At 50.8% G+C, this 20,569-nt stretch overlaps 1 protein-coding gene across 3 annotated transcripts; it reads right to left on the bottom strand.

The window, feature by feature from the left end:
• Positions 1–1,656: 1,656 nt before the first annotated feature.
• On the bottom strand, positions 1,657–19,805 carry PVR (PVR cell adhesion molecule). Of its 3 annotated transcripts, XM_019979831.2 has the most exons (8): positions 19,460–19,798; positions 15,823–16,182; positions 13,563–13,853; positions 11,354–11,471; positions 6,767–6,915; positions 5,500–5,619; positions 3,826–3,857; positions 1,657–3,391 (listed from the first exon to the last, which is right to left on the bottom strand). In XM_019979831.2, exons 1-8 carry the CDS (start codon positions 19,536–19,538, stop codon positions 3,329–3,331), a joined length of 1,212 nt encoding a protein of 403 aa, XP_019835390.2. In that variant the 5' UTR covers positions 19,539–19,798; the 3' UTR covers positions 1,657–3,328. The 3 variants fall into 3 exon arrangements, with proteins under 3 accessions (XP_019835390.2, XP_070627326.1, XP_070627327.1); XM_070771225.1 differs by lacking the exon at positions 5,500–5,619 and having other exon boundaries at positions 19,460–19,805; XM_070771226.1 differs by lacking the exons at positions 1,657–3,391; positions 3,826–3,857; positions 5,500–5,619 and adding an exon at positions 5,636–6,250 and having other exon boundaries at positions 19,460–19,805.
• Positions 19,806–20,569: the final 764 nt, after the last annotated feature.

Here is a 20,569-nt window from a genome sequence, read left to right as displayed (position 1 = left end):
CAGGAGATGGAAGAGATGTGTGTTTGATCCCTGGGTGGGGAAGATCCCCTGGAGGAGAAAATGGCACCCTACTCCAGTATTCTTGTCTGGGAAATCCCGTGGACAGAGGAGCCTGGCGGGCTACAGTCCAGGGGGTCACAAAGAGTCAGACATGACTGAGTGTCTGAGAACACCATGTTTTAACTGGTGTCATTAAGTAATTTTTTCTTTAACAGTTAGAATATTATTTTTTCTCCAAGAATTCACCTACCCTTCATGAGTTTAATTGGTTCCTGAAAATTCTTCCAGTAATCTCTGGGGAATGAAAAAATTCTTTAAATAAAAATTTTAAATTATTTTTTATATTGTGACAAAACCCACATACAATGTACCGTTTTAATGTGTACAATTGAGTGGCATTTGTAGGTCCACGATCTTGTGCAACCGTCACTGTTCTCTATCGCTAGAACATTTTTTATCATGCCAAAGGTAAACCTTGAACCCACTAAGCAGTCACTCCCCATTCCCCCTCCCCCCAGGCCCCAATAAACACTGATCTCTTTTCTGTCTCTATGGATTTGCCTATACTGGATATTTCATTTACATGGAATCATGCAAGAAATGATCTTTTGTGTCTGGCTTCTTTCATTTAGCATCATGTTTCCAAGACTGTCGCATGCATTAGTACCCCATCCCTTTTCGTGGCTGGATAATATTCTGTTGCATGAATAGACCAGATTTTGTTTATCCAGTCATCTACTGAGGGACTGAGCTAAACCCTCACTTTATTACTTCTGTACAAATAAACTCAAAACGGACCCCTGATATCTTTTTATAACTTTTGGTTTGAGGGTTTTATGTCCAGGCCCACCTCATTAGATGGCTCTTTGCCTTATTACCCTTGGCAGATATCGTGTGTGTTTGTGTTATTTTTAATAAATTGAGCAGCTCCACATTGAGCAAGTCGGTCTGTGTCATTTGTCCAAAAGTATCTGCTGACTCGGTGTCTCTGTATCATATTTTGGTAATTCTTACAATATTTTAAGCTTTTTTCATGATTATCTGTTATCATGGTCTGTGATCTGTGATCTTTGGTGTTACTGTCGTAAAAAGATGATGACTTACTGAAGGCTCAGATGATGGTTAGAATTTTTTTTTTTTTTTTAGCAATACAGCATTTTAAAATTAGTCCAGGTGGTGGTGCGGCAGTAAAGACTCTGCCTGCAAAGGCAGCAGACACCAGAGCTGCAGGTTTGATCCCTGAGTCAGGAAGATCCCCTGGAGGAGGTTATGGCAACCCACTCCAGTATTCTTGCCTGAGAAATTCCATGGACAGAGGAGCCTGGTGGGCTACAGTCCATGGGGTTGCAAGAGCTGCACACGACGTGGCAGCTAAACCACCACCCCCATTTATCTGCTTGGCTGTGCTTGGTTCTAGTTGAGGCATTCAGGGGCTTTAGTTGCGGCGTGTGGGATCTAGTTCCCTGACCAGGGATCCAACCCGGGGCCCCTGCACTGGGAGCTTTAACCACTGGACCACCAGGGCAGTCCCTCTTTGTGGCCCTCTTGATTCAAGGTCTTGCCTCCACGCCTTTGTTTCTGTCTCTCATAGTGACGGTTTGGGCAAAACTCTGTTCCTCCCCAGTTTCCACAAAAGACCCCCTTGCACACAGCCACTCGAGGTGTAATAAATTAACTTTAATAAGGTGTTTGGGGCTGGGAACGGACAAGGGGTTTATGTGGCAGCTAGGTAATCAGACTCCCTTTATGGCCCTGCACTGTGGAGCCCCACTGGCCTTGTCATGCCCTCAGCCCTCCCGTTTGCCTGGGTCCCATCTCTTCCCCATGCTTCTCTGTTTTGCATTCTCCCATCTGCCCAGATGGAAGCCCACACGTCCTTCTCACTTTCTCTTGCAGAGTGGCTCACGCCCTGCTCTCCGGTTTAGCATTCTGGCCCAAGGTCTCTATGCCTATTTTCTCCAACAGACAGAGGAATTCTGGTGCCTGCCCCCAAGATCACGGACAGTTATAAACATGTCAGTGTATCACAGAAGCTTTTCGTCTTGGGGCTTGGGCTATGTCCATCCAGGTCTGAGGGCAGCCTGTGCTGCACAGCTGTAGCTTCTGATTCTTCAGCATCTATTTTTTCCTCCTTGTTTTGGAAACAACTTCCTGCTTTCCTCGGTGGATGACCAAGGTCTTGTTAACCCCAGCACGCTGGCCACAGATGCTTTCCGGGCACCGCATCAGTTCAGGGCCACCACTTGCTCCTGCTCCTTGGACAGTCCTGGGGCAGCTGAGTTCCGGCCTCTGGTTCTCACCAAGATTCAACTAAATCAGAAATTTAGAAGCTTAAGGCTGGAAGTCAAATTCTTATCAAAAAAACCTCCGGTAGTTGCAACATTCTGTGTGGCCCTACTTTGCAGGAAAGGATTAACCTTGTTCAAAAAAAGATGTGGCCCTTTGCCCCTGGTTCCTGTGAAGTAACCTCTTGGCCCTTCTTTGGAATGTCCTGGCTGATAGAAGGCTTTGTTTACCTGGGGCTGTGGGCTATATAGGATAATCTGTGCCGATAGTGTGATTCATGGTGGGGGCATTAGGCCACACAATAATGGCTTGACCTATGTTGGTGCCAGGCTTCCCAGGGGGCGCAGCGGTAAACAATTCACCTGCTAATGCAGGAGATGCAAGAGACACAGGTTCAATCCCTGAGCCGAGAAGATCCCCTGGAAGAGAAAATGGCAACCCACTCCAGCATTCTTTCTTGGAGAATCCCATGGACACTGATGGGGTCGCAAAGAATCAGACATGATTGATTATGCATGCAGTCTTTCTTCAACTCTTTCTATGTTGGTGCCAAGGTCAGCTGCATGGGTGGTTAGCCATGTCTACACGATTGACACCTCTGGAAACCAAGGCTCGGGCGTGCTTTCCTGCTTGGCCACACTCTGTGTGTGCGGTCACGTGTCATCGGGGGGAGAAGTAAGTGCTGTCCACGTGAGTCCACTGGGACTGAACAACCAGAAGCTTTTGCCGGGACCCTGCCCTGCGTGCCTTTTCACATTGCTGCTCTTGACCTCATCCTTGCAGTGTAGTAAATTATATCCGTGAGTAAACAGCTTTGCTGAGTTCCATAGTCCTTGTAGCAAGTGACTCAACCTGAGGCTGGTCTTGGAGACCCCTGAACTTGCCCTCTGCCTGTGTTGTGAGGCAGAGGGGGCATCCTTGAGGTCTGGCAGGGGAAGGGTGGCCAGTGTCTTTGGAGGGAGACTCCCTCCATTGAGGCAGGGGAGGGAGTCCGCTGGAAGATCCACGTCAACAGCTCTTCTCACCATCCAGCTCCACGCTGTCACCTGGTGCCCTCTGTTGATGGATCCTGGGAATTGCTCGCAACAGCTGAATAGATGACCGTCTAGGGAAATACGCAAACTTTAGCCTCTAGTTCAGTTGCTCAGTTGTGTCTAACTCTTTGCAACCCCATGGACTGCAGCACACCAGGCTTCCCTGTCCTTCACTATCTCCTGGAGTCTGCTCAGACTTATGTCCATGATGCCAACCATCTCATCCTCTGTCCTAACTTTAGCCTCAAGCCCTTATAAAAAAAAATTCTTCCTGCCGAAGCCCAGCATGCAGAGAGCTGCAGGCCTGCTCCTTTCCCAACCCTGGAAGCCAGGGCAGCACTTCTCCATGAATGGGGAGGAAAGGGGAGATCTGAAAATGCAGATTCCCAGGTTAAGTGCTGCAGGTGCACAGAGGTGCCTGGCCCTTTCTTGGAAACATCCCCGGAGATTAATCTGGGGTTCATGCAGACCCCCACCCCCTCCTCAACTCCACCATGACACTTACCCCATTAGCAGTGGGACTGTACTGGTTCCGACCTGAGGAGACAGGAGGAAAAGTAATCAGAAGTGAATGACAACGCTGAAAAGCACGGGAAGACACACGTGCGTGACCAGGCCCCTCGAATTCTGCTACTGACAGACCAGTCCTGGCTCTGCTATTGACAAGGGGGAGTCACGTCCCGAAATGGTTCCTACATTTAAAACCACAGCGGGGGTATAGGCTTCATCTAGTTATGCCTTCAGTTATTAACTATACATAAATATTTATTGAGCATGGGCTCTGGAACCAGACGGAAGAGTTCAAATCCCAGTCCTTTAGGAGCCGTGTGACCATGGGCAATTGACTTAACCTCTCTGTGCCTCAGTTTCCTCAACCATCAAACAGGGATTTATTCAGCAAACAGCAAGTGTTTACTTTGTGCCAGATGCACTCTGGGTGCTGGAGATATAGATGTAAACAAAACAGACAAAAATATCCAGCATGTGGCTTACAATGTGCCAAATGCTATGGTAAGTACAGGGTCTACACTAACAGGTATGGACATGCCCATTTCACAGATGAGGAAACTGAGTCATAGTAAGGCTTTTGCCCATGGTGACTGCCTGTGGGCTCAGACACAGGCAGTCTGGCTCTGGACGTGATGCATTCAGCAAACATTTCCTCAAACACCTCTTTCGTGCCGACCCAGTGGTGGGTGGTGCTGGGGACACAGCCATGATCGACAGTCTAGCTCTGTGCTCCTGGGTTTCCCAGTCCACTGGAGAGACAGACAAGTCCCCATACCATGATGCCCCTGAGTGGGCAAGGGGTGCAGGTGGGGACGCCCAGAGCAGGTGTTTGGTTCATTTCAGGGAAAGATCAGGGAGGGCTCCCTGGAGGAGAGGGCTTCCCATTGGGATGTGAGGAGGCCTTTTTGTTTAGTGGTTGAATGAATAAAACTTTGTAACCAACAGATCTGCCTTCAACTCTTGACTTTCCAGCTGTGTGCCAGCTGGCAGGTAATGTCACCTCTCTGAGCAAATGTTTCCTCATCTGTAAAATGGGCTCACAGGGGGACTCTCTTTACAGGGTGGTTGTGAGCATTCAAGGGGGCTGTGCACAGGAAATGCCTGGAGCAGAGAAAGTGCTCAGCAAAATGTAGCTCTTTTGATTACAGAATTAACTACAGGACTTTGCCAGAGGGAGCCATGGGGAAGGGGGCTCCAGGTAGGGGAACAGCCTTGCAAAGCCCTTGAGCCAGGGATCTGGGCACCTTTTAGAGCTAGGGATTGGGGCAACCCCTCCTTTCAGGGAGCCAGTCCTGAGCAAGGCAGATGAAGGAAGTGACGGTGAAAGGGTTAAGTGTTATTCTGCACTGCATCCCTTTGGCAGGAGCTTCTCTGTCACCTGGATTGAAAGCCAAAGTCCTTACTGTGGCCTTTTAGGACTTACAGGAGCTGCTCCCACTTTGTAAAAACAAGTCAATGATCCAATGAATAAAACTCCCTGGTCTCAGCGTCCCTGTCTGTCAAACGGGGGAACCTCATGGTGTTGGCATGAGGGTTCACGGAGAGGTTGCCACATGGAAGGTTTAGTACATAGCCTGTAGGTTCATAGTAGGTGCTTAATTATGGCGGCTGTGGTGATGTTCATTTACAGCAGGCAGGCAGGGGATATTGTGAAAAAGAGGGGACTCACGGGAGTTTTTGCGCCGGCAGAGATAAATCAGGAGGAACACCAGGAAGACAACAAACAGGATTACCAAGGCCAGGATGATATAGATCGTAGAGCCCTCTTGTGACTTTTCCCTAGGACGTTCTGCCAGAAGAGAAGGAAGCAGAGATTTAAGCTGAGAGACTTTTGGGGGGGTTTCACTTGCCCCCCAAAATATTAGACTTCGCTTTTGAAGGAGGCTACCGTTCTACCTCCCTCAGTCTATATGATTTAGCTGAGCTTCACCCCATCCTCTGGTTCCTAGGATGGGACTTGAGCTTTCTTTTTTTAAAATTTTTTATTATGTGTTGGGGCAGAGCCGATTAACAAATGACGTTGTGTTAATTTCGGGTGAACAGTGAAGGGACTCAGCTATACATATATATGTATCCATTCTCCCCCAAACCCCTCTCCCGCCCAGGTTGTCACATAACATTGAACAGAGTTCCACCTGCTATATAGTAGGTCCTTGTTGGTTATCCATTTTAAATATAGCAGCATGTACAAGCCGGAGGATGGGACTTTGACCTGGGCCTGGCCAATCAGAGCATTCCATTCTCTCTGGCTGCTGCAATTGGTTCATGAGGTGGGATCTAAGTTGAGCCAATGAGAGCCAGCCTTCAGACTCTGGCTAGAGCTATTGAAAGTAGGGTATTCTTTCCCTTGGGATTACTAAACTGGTGGGCTGTGAGCCTATAAACTGCTGGGGATCATCTTACCTTCCTGAGGGGAAAGCCTGCCAGGGAATAAAGCCAGCAAAAGAGAAGCAGAGACAACAGAGGTCAAGAAAAGTTCCTGGGTTACACAGCTGGAGCACTTGGATCTAACCATACCTGAAGGTGAAGTTCTAATAAAGTACCATTTTTGCCTGGACTATTTTGAGTTGAGCTTCTATCAATTGCAAATGACAGAGTTCTGTCTAATATACTTGGAAAAGCCTTCCTGAGTCCATTGGGAAGAGGCATTATGCAACTACCCCAGCCTGGGTTTGCAGAGGGGCTGTGTCCAGGTGGCTGTACCGTGGTTCCAACGGTTCAGATGGTGAGTTAACAGACAGTAAAGCTGAGCCCGTTGAACCTTCCATGAAGGGGCTTAGAGAAAGAATGGGAGCTTGGGAGCATTCTTGTGGTTGAGGGACTCCTTTAACCAGGGACCACCTATAAACCCCTCCCTCAGAGGGAATCCTACTTCGATATCCTCTTTGATATCTATCCTGAGTTCCTCTGTCCTCCCCACCCAGGGGGCTCCTCACCTCTGACCAGGATGGTCACGTTTGCCTGGTTGGTCCCTAGGGCGTTGGTGACAAGGCAGATGAAAGTCACATTGATGGTCTCGTCCACAGTATGAATCAGGAGCTGAGTGCCCTGGACCACAGCAGAGACTGGCAGGGTTCCGTTGGGCCTAGGAGAGACAGATGGGTGAGGAAGTGGTCTCAGTCAGAGGCCTAGAGTAGCTGGTGTTGGGGCACCCACTGTACAGCAGGAATATAGCAACTCTCACGCCGTCTACAATACAAGTTCAGAGCAAGCCGGGAGTTCCCCCACTCTGCCTCTCACACTCCCATCCACCCTATCAGCAAACCCTGTCTGCCCCACGTTCAAAATCCACACAGATGGACTTGCCTGGTGGTCCAGTGGTTAAGAATCTGCCTGCTAATCAATCCAGGGGATGTGAGCTCGATCCCTGGTTGGGGATCTGGGATCTCACATGCTGAGGGGCAACTAAGCTTGCAAGTCAAAAGTACTGAGCCCAGGCACCTCAGCTAGAGAGCCTGTCTGCTGCAAACCACAGAGTCCATGTACTCTGGAGCCTGCGCACCATGACCAGAGAGAAGCCCACACGCTGCAAGGAAGATCCCGTGTGCAGCAACTAAGACCCAACTCAACCAAAAACAAATGTTAAAAACAAAGAGAATGTAGCCAAAGTCTCTCCTCTGTCTAGTTACTGTTGCTGTTCAGTTGCTAAGTTGTGTCCGACTCTGCGACCCCATGGACTGCAGCCCTCCAGGCTCCCCTGTCCTTCACTATCTCCCAGAGTTTGCTCAAATTCATGTCCATTGAGTCGATGATGCTATCTAACCATGTCATCCTCTGCTGCCCTCTTCTCCTCCTGCCCTCAATCTTTCCCAGCATCAGGGTCTTTTCCAATGAGTCGGCTCTTCCCATCAGGTGGCCAAAGTACTGGAGCTTCAGCTGCAGCATCAGTCCTTTCAATGAATATTCAGGGTTGATTTCCTATAGGATTGACTAGTTTGATCTCCTTGCAGTCCAAGGGACTCTCAAGAGTCTTTACCAGCACCGCAATTTGAAAGCATCAGTTCTTCAGCCCTCTGTCCAGAGTCCTTCCTTAAAGGAAAAGTCCTGACCATGGGCACAGGTCCCACACAAGCTGGCCCCCTGATGCACTGATCCATTTGCTCCTGCCTCCATATCCATGGTGGCTGACTTCTTGACCCTGGAACGCTTCAGTTATGTTCCCACCTCAGGTCTTTGCATATGCTGTTCCCTATGCCTGGAATGCCCTTCCCATTGGTACCCACACAGATCACCCTCACTTCCTTCAGTCCTCTACTCAGACATCACCTTTCTGACACCTTCCTTGGTTACCCTTTCAACTGTAGCAACCCCCCGCCTCCTCTGCAAGATCTTTCCCACAGCATTTATCACCACCTGAAGACTCTTGAGAGTCCCTTGGACTGCAAGGAGATCCAACCAGTCCATTCTGAAGGAGATCAGCCCTGGGATTTCTTTGGAAGGAATGATGCTAAAGCTGAAACTCCAGTACTTTGGCTACCTCATGCGAAGAGCTGACTCATTGGAAAAGACTCTGATGCTGGGAGGGGTTGGGGGCAGGAGGAGAAGGGGATGATGGAGGATGAGATGGCTGGATGGCATCACTGACTCGATGGACATGAGTCTGAGTGAACTCCAGGAGTTGGTGATAGACAGGGAGGCCTGGCGTGCTGCGATTCATGGGGTCGCAAAGAGTTGGACACAACTGAGCGACTGAACTGAACTGAACTGACACACTCCATCCTTAAAAATGGTATCTTGTTTATTTTTCTGTAAATTAAAAATTTTTTTTTTAAATTTTGGCCACACCCTAAAGCTTGTGGGATCTTCGTTCCCTGACCTGTGATTGAACTCCAGGGGCCCTTGGCAGGGAAAATGTGGAAACATAACTTGTGACCCACCAAGGAATTCTGACATTACCTTGTTTGTCTCTCTCCCCAGATCTGGAGATTTGAGAGGGGGGAATTTGGTTCTTTTTTCATTTACCAAAGCCTGTGGGTGGTGCTAGTGGTAAAGAGCACACTCTTAGGAGTCCTAAGAGGTACAAATTCAGTCCCTGGTGGAGAAGATCCCCTGGAGGAGAGAATGGCAACCCACTCCAGTATTCTTGCCTGGAGAATCCCAAGGACAGAGGAGCCTGGCGAGCTACAGTACATGGAGTCACAAAAAGTCGGACATGACTGAAGTGACTTAGCACGCAGCACGTGGGTCAATAGCATCCGACACACAGTAAGTAGTCAAGAAACACTGGTTTAGGGACTTCTCTGGTGGGCCAGTGGCTAAGACTCCGCCTTCCCAATTCAGGGGGTCCATGTTCGATCCCTGGTCAGGGAACTAGATCCCACATAGCACAACTAAAACCCGGTGCAGCCAAATAAATAGATAAATATTTAAAAAGAACGAAAGAAACACTGGTTTAATGGACAGAGGAGACCGGGGCATGGGTTTGGGTATTCTGCAGAGCTGGCATGGAAAGCTGGCCGTATGGTTTGTGAGCCTGAATTGCATTGCTTTGAGACAGGAAGGTAAAGGCCAGCTGTCAATACCAATCAAAAACCTTCGATTGGCAGCCCCACTGGCCGACCATTGACACATGATTGGCTGTCCACAGAGCTGGACTGCTGGGGATGCCCGCCACCGTGACATTTGCATAGTTGAGAACGGGAAAGCACCTCTGTATCCCCAGGTGGGACTGGTTATGTCATCGACAGCCTCATCTGCAACAGAGTCCTAGACCCTCAAAGAAGCAGGTGGTGGGGTTTTGAAATGCATAAATGATGAGGACTGTTGGATAGATGGCAAGAGGGATGGATTGAAGGGGAGGAATGTGATAAACCAAGTCCGGGAAAATGTTAGTGAGAGAATCCACACAGCGGGGTTTTGAATGTTTACTGGAAAATGCTTACAAGACTTCTGTAGGCTTGAAACATTTCCCGATAAAATGCTGGGGGAAAATAGATCTATGTGCCCTGACTTGGAAAGGTGTTCACGAGAGGGACTTCCCTGGTGGCCCAGCAGTTAAGACTCTGCACTTCCACAGCAAAGGCGCGTGGGTTCCATCCCTGGTCAGGGAACTGAGATCAGATATGCTGTGAGGTGTGGCAAAGACGAAACAAAAACGAAAGAAATGTATTCATGGACAGAGGAAAGTTTTCAAAATTATACATACAGCACAGTTTCTTTCTTTTTTTTTTAGAAATATTGAAAAAAAGACAGGAAGGATATGTAACAAAGGGTAACAGTGATGTTTCTGGAGATGACTGGGTACAGGACTATAAGAGCTATTTTCTTCTTTTTACTCATAACCATATTGCCTAAAGTTTCTACAGTGCTCATAAGTTATTTTTGTAATAACAAAAACTGGGCCCAATAAAAATTAGGTTAAACCATTTACCCCTTTGCCTTTATCTTTCCCCACTTTTATCCTTGGTCTCAACAGGAATTTGAGGAAGTTTTTTGATTGCTCTGCTCCTCAATCGAGAAAATCAGGAAGGGGCTACTTATCTGGTGGTAGCTTCCAGTGGTTAAGAATCTGCCTTGCAATGAGGGTTTGATCCCTGGAGTTCAGTTGGTAAAGAATTTTGGTAGCTCAGTTGGTAAAGAAAATTTGGTAAAGAATCTGCCTACAATGCTGGAGACCCAGGTTCGATTCCTGGGTTGGGAAGATGCCCTGGAGAAGGAATAGGTTACCCACTCCAGCATTCTTGGGCTTCCCTTGTGGCTCATTTGGTAAAGAATAAGCCCGCAATGTGGGAGACATGGGTTCGATCCCTGGGTTGAGAAGATCCCCTGGAGAAGGGAAAGGCTACACACTCGTATTCTGGCCTGGAGAATACCACGGACTGTATAGTCCACAGGGTCGCAAAGAGTCGGACACGACTGAGCGATTTTCACTTGGGGAACTAAGATCCCGCATGCCCTTGGGGCAACTGAGCCTGTGCGCTGTACCTGCTGAGCATGCGCGCCACAACTAGAGAGTCTGCGCCACGACAAAGACCCCACGTGCCGCAACTAAACCCGATGCAGCCAAATACATAGATATTTTAAAAAATGAGAATGGGGATGGGACAGAATTTGCTCTGTAAGAGGTGACTGAGCAGGTTACACAAGGTGGCTGGGGAGGTGGCACAGTCCAGGGCTTAAGAGGATTGGGTTTGGAGCCAGACGCCGACGGGAGAGTCACCTCTATACTCATGTGCCCGGGCAGATGACCACAGCTCCCGGGCAGATCTTTAACTCAGTCCTGGCGATAGTGCAGACTCTGGCCGGAGCGTGGGGATCACGTGGGGTGCAGGTAAGTACCTGGCACACAGCAGGCACCCCATAAAGAGCAGGTGTGTCAACAAACCTGGACTTTATCACCTCATCAACTCTGTGCATACAAGATATTTTCCTGGGGGCCCACAGTTGACTTCTTGTTTTGTTTTTAACTTTCCTGCCTACATCCCTCCTTCCTCAGACCCAGGAGTCCAGGCCCCCAGCCCCTCCTTCCTCTGACCCTGGAGTCCAGGCCCCCAGCCCCTCCTTCCTCTGACCCAGAAACTCACGTGCTCCAGTTGTAGCCCGTGGGCTCTGGTTTGCTGTGGATGTCACAGTTCAGGGCAACCTCTCTACGGCCGATGTACCAGTTGTCATCATAGCCGGATATGGAGACCTCGGGGGGGTCTGGGGGAAACAGACACACAGGCTCAGAGACAGGGAGCCTTCAAGGGCCTAAAGATAGCTGGGATTCATGTCACAACAGGAAGAGGGCTTTGGCAGGTTTGGGGAACAGCTCAAGGTGGAGAGGCCTGGGAGGGGTCTGGGCAATGGGTTCCAGCTTCCGCACCAAGAATAGAAGCCTGGGAGTCCTAAGCAGGGTGCTAGGACAGGGGTCACAGAGAGCGCTTCTCAGGATCTGCTTCTCTATTGGTTTTCCCTATAAAGCCAGGTCCTGGCATGCCTGGGATGTCCTGTGAGAAAAAGCCTCCTTCTGGGTGTTCATAACACATGTGAGCATATTCAAGGCTCTGACAAGTCCTGCAGGAGAGAATCCTGGATGACTGCATTTCAGTCTGTGTGTTACCCAACTCAAATATGACCAACAGGGAAGATTTTTAAAGTCCCCAGGGGGAAGGCCAATGAGACGGGGTGTTTTTGTATGTGTGTTGGGAAGGAGTCAGTTTAGACACCCTCCTCACTCAGATCCAGTTGAGGGGGTCGGGTGTAGACAGTGCAGCAACTGTCAGGCAGGGAGTAGTCAGTTCAGACAGTGATAGGAGGACCTAGTCCGTAGATGAGCCAGTGTAGACTACAGTGGGGCAAAGGGGAGTGTAGACTACACGGGGGGTGGGGGTGGGGACACTGTAGGCAGTTCTCCAGAATAGCCAGTGTAGACAATGTTGTGGGTCGGTGTGAGAGAGTATCTAGGAGAACCTGAGTAGAAAATGCAGGGTGTCAAGGCAGCAGTGGTCAATTGCCAACTGCCCTCAGCTGGTGGCCTAAAGGAGTGGTGTAGACAGTGAGGGCAATGCTGTCTGGGGCCCACAGGAGCCAGTATAGATAACAGTGTGTGTGTATGCTCAGTAGCGTCTAACTCTTTGTGACACCATGAACGGTAGCCCACCAGCTTCCTCTTGTCTGTGGAATTTTCCAAGAATACTGGAGTGGGTTTTCATTTCCTCCTCCAGGGGATCTTCCCGACCCAGGGATCAAACCTGCATCTCCTGCATTGGCAGGCAGATTCTTTACCAGTAGTGCCACCTGGGAAGCCCAGACGGTATTATGGCAGTGTGGGAAACACAGGGGAGTTGGTATCGATGGCGAGGAAGCAGTGTAGCAGTGTGTACGAGGTCAGTGTGGACAGTTGCCCAGGGAAGAGGGTGTAGGCACTGTGTGCGGGCTCAAGAGAGCATATGTGGGGTGTCCGTGTAGACAGCGGCCCCCAGGGAGCAGTGTGAACTGTGGTATAAAAAGCTGGTAGAGTCCTTCCCTAGCAGTCCAGTGTTTAAGACTCAGCGCTTCCATTGCACAGGGCATGGGTTTGATCCCTGGTCAGGGAACTAAGAGGCTTCCCTCGTGGTGCTAGTGGTGAAGAATCCGTCTGCCAATGCAGGAGACATAAGAGCCTCGGGTTCACTCCCTGGATGGGGAAGATCCCCTGGAGAAGGGCATGGCAACCCACTCCAGTATTCTTGCCTGGAGAATCCCATGGACAGAAGACCCTGGTGCAGTCCATGGGGTTGCAAAAAGTTGGACACAACTGAAGTGACAGCATGCACGTAGGCACCGGGAACTAAGATCCCACATACCCTGTGGTATGGCCAAAAGGGGAAAAAAAAAAAAAAAAGAAGCTGGTATAGACAATAAAGGACAGGGTTATCTATGGCCCAGGGGAGTCGGTGTAGACGATGTGGGGATGGGTGTAAGGCAATAGTCAGAGAGCCAGCTCTGATGATGAAATGATGTAATGCTGAAAGTGCCCCTCGGAGTCAGTGTAGGGGGCGGGTGGAGACAGCTGTCCAATGGCAGGGGGAGGGTGGAGACAGCTGTCCAATGGCAGGGGGAGGGTGGAGACAGCTGGCCAATGGCAGGGGGAAGGTGAAGACAGCTGGCCAGTGGCAGGGGGAGGGTGGAGACAGCTGGCCAATGGCAGGGGGAGGGTGGAGACAGCTGGCCAATGGCAGGGGGAGGGTGGAGACAGTGGCCATTGGCAGGGCGGTGGTGGAGACAGTCTGGCAGCCCCTCCCGCCCTTGCTCACACTTAGACCCACTCACAGGACACAGCCAGGGTCATGGGGAGCACCATGGGCTCCTCCAAGCTCTCGTGCTCCACTCTGCAGGTGATGTTCCTGCCGTCCACCTGGCTGGACGGTGTTAAGATTAAGAGGCTGATGACGGTGACGGTGCCAGGCAGAGGCCCTGGCACCTGGGTGGTATTGGTCTTTTCATCTGAGGACCAGGAGATGCGGGCAGGTGGGTGACCTCCGGTGGAGACACAGCGAGCCACCGGCACAGGGTTCGGGCTGAGCGGGATGTCCAGGGTCTCAACCTTGTTCTGGGGCTGGGCTGAGAAGAGGAGCAAAAGACACGGGTTACGCCTCACCAGCAGTTATGCAACAAACATCTCAGCAGCAGGGGAGTACCGAGATGAGGGTACCGGATGTGGCCATGTTCAAATCCCTGCTCTGGCCCAGTTTCCTTGTCTGTCAACTGGGGATAAGGGGAGGATGACCAGCCATGAGAATTTATAGGTAAAGCTCTTAAAAGGGTACTTGGCAAGTAATACGTCAATGTATATAATTATGATTGGTAAGTGAATACGGTGCCTGGCTCTGTGATGGGCAGTATTGAAAACTCAGGAAGGACTGAGACAGCACCACCCTTGCCTTCTTGGGGTGGACTGTCGGAAGTGAAGACGGATTTCCCCAGACAGAGATGACTCAGACTGGGCAAGGCTGGGATGGGGGATCCCAGAAGGGGTGCCTGAATCTCGGGGATGGTGGTTAATGAGGGCTTCACGGAGGAGGGGAGGGCTGAGCTGTGCTCTGGAGATTCAGACAAGAGGGACTGGCTCAAGGTTCCATAGTCATAAATGACAGAACTGGATCTTCCCACAAGATCTGTCTGACTCTAAAACTACCTTGCCCATTTCTTAATCATTCTGGTGATTCCCAGACCTGGGATTTCATGTGGTTCCTTTTCCCTCAGTACCTGTGTTCTTGTTACCCAAGATTTCTCTTTAATTTGACTCAGCGGTTCTGTTTTACTCTCATCCTAAATCATAAGACCTGAAGTCTTAAGTTTTCTGAAATGATGAGAGATGCCTTTGGTTGGTGGCATGTGTCAGCCACTGTTCCAAGGAATTAACCTTTCATGAGTCATTCATGCAAGGCCTGGGACAGTTCCTGACACAGAAAGTGATAGTGAGCTCCCCCGGTGGCTCAGACGGTAAAGAATCTGCCTGCAATGCAGGGAACCCAGGTTTGATCCCTGCATTGGGAAGACCCCCTGGAGAATGGTGAGTCATTCATACAAGGCCCAGAACAGTTCCTGACACAGAAGCAAAAAAGAAACATGAGCTCTTATTCATCCTGACAGCAATCTCCATTTCACAGATGAGAAAACCAAGGCAAAGAGACTTCATACTCAGCTGCCAAGAGGAAGGCCTGTCATATTTTCTCTGGTACTCATAAAAATGAATGCATGTTTCCATGACAATGCCAAGGGCATTCCCCGCCACCCACCTCGGTTGGAGAAAGCCCTCCACTCCTGGATATCAGAATCTACCCGCCCCCCAGTCTATTTCAACTCTCCCTTTGGCTCAGTGGGTAAAGAACCCGTCTGGAATGCATGAGACACAGGAGACGGTTCGATCCCTGGGCTGGGAAAATGCCCTGGAGCAGGAAATGGCCAACCACTCCAGTACCCTTGCCTGGGAAATCCCATAGGGAAGAGCCTGGCGGGCTACAGTTTATGGGGTCACAAAGAGTCAGACATGACTGAGCACTCACTCACTCACTTCCTCACCAAAGGGAGTAACGATAACTGACCGACTATCCCCAGCCCACAGAGGTCTCCGCTCTAAGCGTTTCACCTGGATGAACTCCTTGGACCTTCAGGATAGCTTTCTGAAGGCAGCACTATTGTTGCTAAGCCTCTTTTATAGATGAAGAAAGCAGGTTTCAAGATGAATCCACCTGCCCAAGCTGGCAGTGGCTTCCCAGCTTCCCAGGCCAGTCTCTGTCCCCACCTACTTCTTGCATCAGCCACTCCCCTCTCTACCACCAGCATCCCCAGATCCTCCAATCCCCTTGCCCACAGTCTCCAAGCTCTTACATCCCAGGACCTTGGACTCTCGTCCGGTCCTTGACCCCCTCCCCCTTCTCATCTCCCCTGCATCCCGCAGGGTCATTGCTCGACCTCCTTTTGTTCCCTCAGAATTTCTCCCTCCCCCCTGGCCCCTTCCCTCTCTTTGCTCACCTCCCTATCCGACTCCACATCCCTCCCTTTCGGCTCCCCCCTCCTCCCGGCTTACCGAGCACACGGAGCTGGGTTCGAGCGCTCTTGTCACCATTAGGGAAGGTAGCGAACTGGCAGGTGTAATTAGCCTCATCTTCCACGCGCAACTCCCGCACAGCCAGTGAGGCATCCTGCAGCTTCTCTCCGGGCTTGGCGGCCATAAATTCCAACCGGCTGGACTCGTGGAAGCTGGGGCCCTGGGTGGGGTGGAAGACCGCCACGCTGCGGGCGGGCTCTGCCTGTCTCTGCTTTGTCCAGGTCACTTGCGTCACCGTCACGTTGTGTTCCAGGGGGTGCAGTTTGCATGGCAGTGTCACATTTTCTCCCAGGAAACCGGACACCTGGACTGGGGCCAGCACTGTGATTATCTTGGTCCCTGCGGGGGAACACAGGGTGGGTCACATCTGAGTGTCCCTGGTCTGGATGGGGTAGGAGGCTCCTGGAGCTTGGAACCCCTTGGGTGTGTGTGTGTTGAGGGGAATGGGGATGCAGAGCACCAATCCTGGTCCAGGGGTGAGGATGAGATGGGGGCTGAACTGGGTCTGCCACTGGGTCCCGCACCGCCCCCCCCCCCCCCAATTGGGTTGTTATTACCATATATCCTCTATCTCAGCATCATCAATTTTAAAAATTGCGGTCTGTGTTGTGGTTAAAAATTAAATTTGTCTCTTAAACCACTTTAAAACATATACTCCAGTGGCAATTAAGTACATTCACGATGTTGTGCAGAGAGCATCACTATATAGTTCCAAAACTTTTTTGTTACCTCCAGTCATCAATTTTAAAATGCACTGGGATGCTGTTAGAGCATTTCGGATTTAGAGGTATGGGAAGGGGAAGAAGGGGTTCTCAGGTGGCTCAGTGGTAAAGAATCCACCTGCCAATGTAGGAGATGCTGGTTCAATCCCTGGGTGGGGAAGATCCCCTGGAGTAGGAAAAGGCAACCTGCTCCAGTATTCTTGCCTGGAAAATTCCATGGACAGAGGAGCCTAGTAGGCTACAGTTCATGAGGTCACAAAGAGTTGGACACGACTGAGTGACTGAGCATACACGCGCGCGCGCGCACACACACACACACACACAAGGGGGAAGAAACTCAACATCTTAGGATCCATGAAATAAAGTAGTATTATCCCAGTGCTCCAGCCCCAAGCATCCAGTATCGTGCATCGAACCTGGACTGGCGACTCGTTTCATATATGATATTATACATGTTTCAATGCCATTCTCCCAAATCATCCCCACCCTCTCCCTCTCCCACAGAGTCCAAAAGACTGTTCTACACATCAGTGTCTCTTTTGACCCAGAGGGATGGTATGGGGAGGGAGGAGGGAGGAGGGTTCAGGATGGGGAACACGTGTATACCTGTGGCAGATTCATGTTGATATATGGCAAAACCAATACAATATTGTAAAGTTAAAAAACAAAATCCTCAAAGAAAAAAAAAGTAGTATTATTACTCTTTGTGGTCTTAGGTTGGGAAAATGTTTGTGGGGGGTCCAAGCATAAGAAAGGAATTGATGGGACTTCCCTAGTGGTCCAGTAGTTAAGACTTCCAATGAAGGAGGCACAGGTTTGATCCCTGGTCAGGAAGCTAAGATCCCATATACCTTGCAGCCAAAAAGCCAAAACATAAAAGTAAGGCAGGATTGCAACAAATTCAATAAAGACCATTAAAAAGCATCCACATCCAAAAAAAAAAAAGTTGTTTTTTTTTTAAAAGAAGGGAGGTGATTATAGCCCCCAGGTTTTGGATCCCCTCAGCTCTCTGCTGTGAGGGCTTCAGGCAGGTTCCTTAACATCTCGGATTCTTTTCTGCTAGTTTGTAAAATAGGAGTAATTACAGTTAACATTCTGGGGTTGCTTACACAGATTAGGAGCTGTTCTGAGTGCTTCACACGTCTCCCAGCATTTAGTCCTTAAGCAGCACCTTGAGGCATAAGCACCACTGTCGGCCCCACTTTGCAGAGGGGAAATCCAAAGCACAGTCTTCTGCTCCAGGTCACACCGAGGGCAAGTGGCAGAGGTGGGATTTGAACCTGGGCCATCTTCAGTCAAGACTCCTGATCTCTAATCCACAGACTGCATATGAAAATCATTCTCCCTAGAGTCCCTGCACACACTAGATCCTCAACATGTGTTGACCTATCCACATTGATAAACACAATGCTATGCATCCTTATTAATAATAATAGGGATAAAGAAGAAGGCGAGGAGTTAAGTGCTTTGAATCTCAGTCCTTCCACTCACTAACTGTGGCCTTTGTGCCCGTGGTTTCACTCCCCTGAGCCTCTGTCTCCTCATCCGTAAAATGGGGGTGTTTGTAACTTAAGAGGGAGTTGGAAGGACTAAATGATGAAATTTATGTAAAGATATATGCCAAGCACTCTATACCGGTGAACATTATAATTATTGCTATGAGGAAGAGGAGGTCAGGACATAGTGGACTGGGGGGCTTGGAGCAAGGTGTGTGGAGGGAGGACACGGTCTGGACACGAGGGGATTGAGTGGTGAGCTGAGCACACTAGTCTCGGATCGAATGCCAGCTCTACCATGGATGTGCTGTGCAGCTCTGGGCAAGTGTGTCTCCTTCTCTGATGGTAAGACCTCTGTGAGGATGACATTGGGTGAAGTGGCCTTTCTCTAGGCTTACACCCTGTGCCATAGCCAGGGCCAAGTTCCACTGCATGCCAGGCCCCTGAGCTGCTCCCCTGGGCCAATCCTCCTCCAACCCCCTCCAAGGTCCATGAGATCCACACTTCTAGCACTAGGATTTTCACCCTCATTAGACAGAGGGGTCAAGTGAGCCTTGCATGGTCAAGCTATCTGCCTGGGTAAACCAGAAAGCTAGGGGGCAGAGCCTGGGTTGAGACCTTTTGAGAAATGAGGAGACTCTGGTTTCCTCAAGTCTGTGTTCAGTATTATTACTGTTCATGTGAATCATCACAGTCATTATTGTTTTTCTTCAGTGCATCTAGCTCAGGGTGTTTCCAAGACACCATTTTACAAGGTAGGTGGCATTCCATTCTCCCCTACTTCCTCCTCCCAGCCCCCAACAGACATTTCAGGGAAACAGGGAGGCATTAAATGCCAAAAGCTATTTTCAACTCACCGCTGTCTGACATCAGAGCTATACTGCCAGCAGGCGGAACGCGGCCCATACTAGGCACTCAACACACGTGCGTGGGGTGAATGCGTGAATGAATGAATGGCCGAGGCCTAGAGCCGGCCGCGGACTAGAGCCAGACGCGGTCGAAGGGGAACGAGAGAACAGGGTTGTCTGCCGCTGCCCTCCTCCCCCTCATCAAGCATCCTCGGTGGGCTGGGGAGAAGGGTGCGCTGGTATAGCGAGCAGGTGCGCGGGTGTGTTGCCTGGGCAGGTGTGGCACGGAGAAAGTTCACCTTCCGCTTTATTTTTCCCCGGAGGCCTGCCCGCCCTGCCCTTCAGAAATCTCCCGAAGTCCGGCGGTTTTCGGGGAAGCTATCAGGAGAGTCTGGCCCAGGCCCGGCGTGGCCGCACCACTGGGGCGGAGGGGAGCGGGCGCGCTGGCGCGCGGCGAAGGGCGGCGAGCAACTCAGGGTGGGGCGAGGGCCCTGGCCGGTGGGGAGGGAGAGGGGGAACGGGGGCCGCCCGATCGCGCGGGGTCACTCACCGGCTCCCAGGGTCGTCCAGAACAAAAACAGCAGGAACTGCAGCAGCAGCCGCCGAGTGAAGACAAACGCAGGGGCCATGCCGGCTTCCTCCCGGCGCCCCTGGGCAGAGCGCGCCCGGCCTTCTTCACTTGAGCCAGGCGTCCGCTCGCTCTGCCAGCCGCTTGGGCGCGGCTCGTGCTGATTCTGCACCTTCTGCGCAGGAATCCCGACGTCACTCAGCCGCCGCAGCCTCCGGGAGGACCTCCTCGGACTAGCAGCGAGGAAGAAGTAGAAATGCGCGCCCTCCAGGTACCCGTCTGGCTCCTCCGACGCCCCCGGAGGCGCCGGGTACTGCCCCTCCCTCCGCCCCTTTGCTACACTCTACTGACGTCACGTACGACGGTGACTTCGCTAGGACATGGGTTCGGATGTGTCGTTGTTTCAGTCGCTGAGTCGTGTCCTACTCTTGGTGACCCCACGGACTGTGGCCCGCCAGGCTCCTCTCTGTCCATGGGATTTCCCAGGCAAGAAATACTGTGGCGAGTAGACATTTCTTTCTCCAAGGGATCTTCCCCACCGGGGGATCCAGCTGGGGTTTCCTCCTGCACTGCAGGCAGGTTCTTTACCGCTGAGCCCCGAGGAAACTGAGGCGCTGGCAAAGAGGTTCAGCGACTTTCTAAAGTTCAGGATTGGCGAGGGACAGAGCGGGGATTTGAGTCTATCATGGGGACAGATCCTGAGTTCCTAACCCCTAAAGCTGCCACCCCTGGGGTCATATTGGGCAAGTTGCTTCTCCTTGGACTTTGGCCAGTTCGGAGAGTTCTGCTTCCTGCTGACCCCTCTGCCTTGGTCCCGGAGCCCACTCCTGGCACACAGCCGTGGGTGGGCCGTTCTGATGCTGGGCGTCTCTCACTCTGCATGTATGTAGGTGAATTTCTGAATGGAAATGTGGAAGCTGGTCTCTGGAAAATCTCTGAATTTTCTGGCACTCTTGTTCAGGGTCTGTGAGTAATTTCCAAATTGGGAAACTGGCTGTTGCTTTGTTCCTCCCCTGAACTGTGATGTCACCTCTGGGGTTCCCCCTCCTCCCAGGGCTCCCAGTTTCGGCTACTGTGGTTTCAATAGCCACT

Source organism: Bos indicus, chromosome 18 (genome assembly GCF_029378745.1).
Source record: "Bos indicus isolate NIAB-ARS_2022 breed Sahiwal x Tharparkar chromosome 18, NIAB-ARS_B.indTharparkar_mat_pri_1.0, whole genome shotgun sequence".
Taxonomy (NCBI): domain Eukaryota; kingdom Metazoa; phylum Chordata; class Mammalia; order Artiodactyla; family Bovidae; genus Bos; species Bos indicus.
Note: the sequence above shows the minus strand (reverse complement) of the source record. Positions and strands in the feature narration are given on the sequence as shown.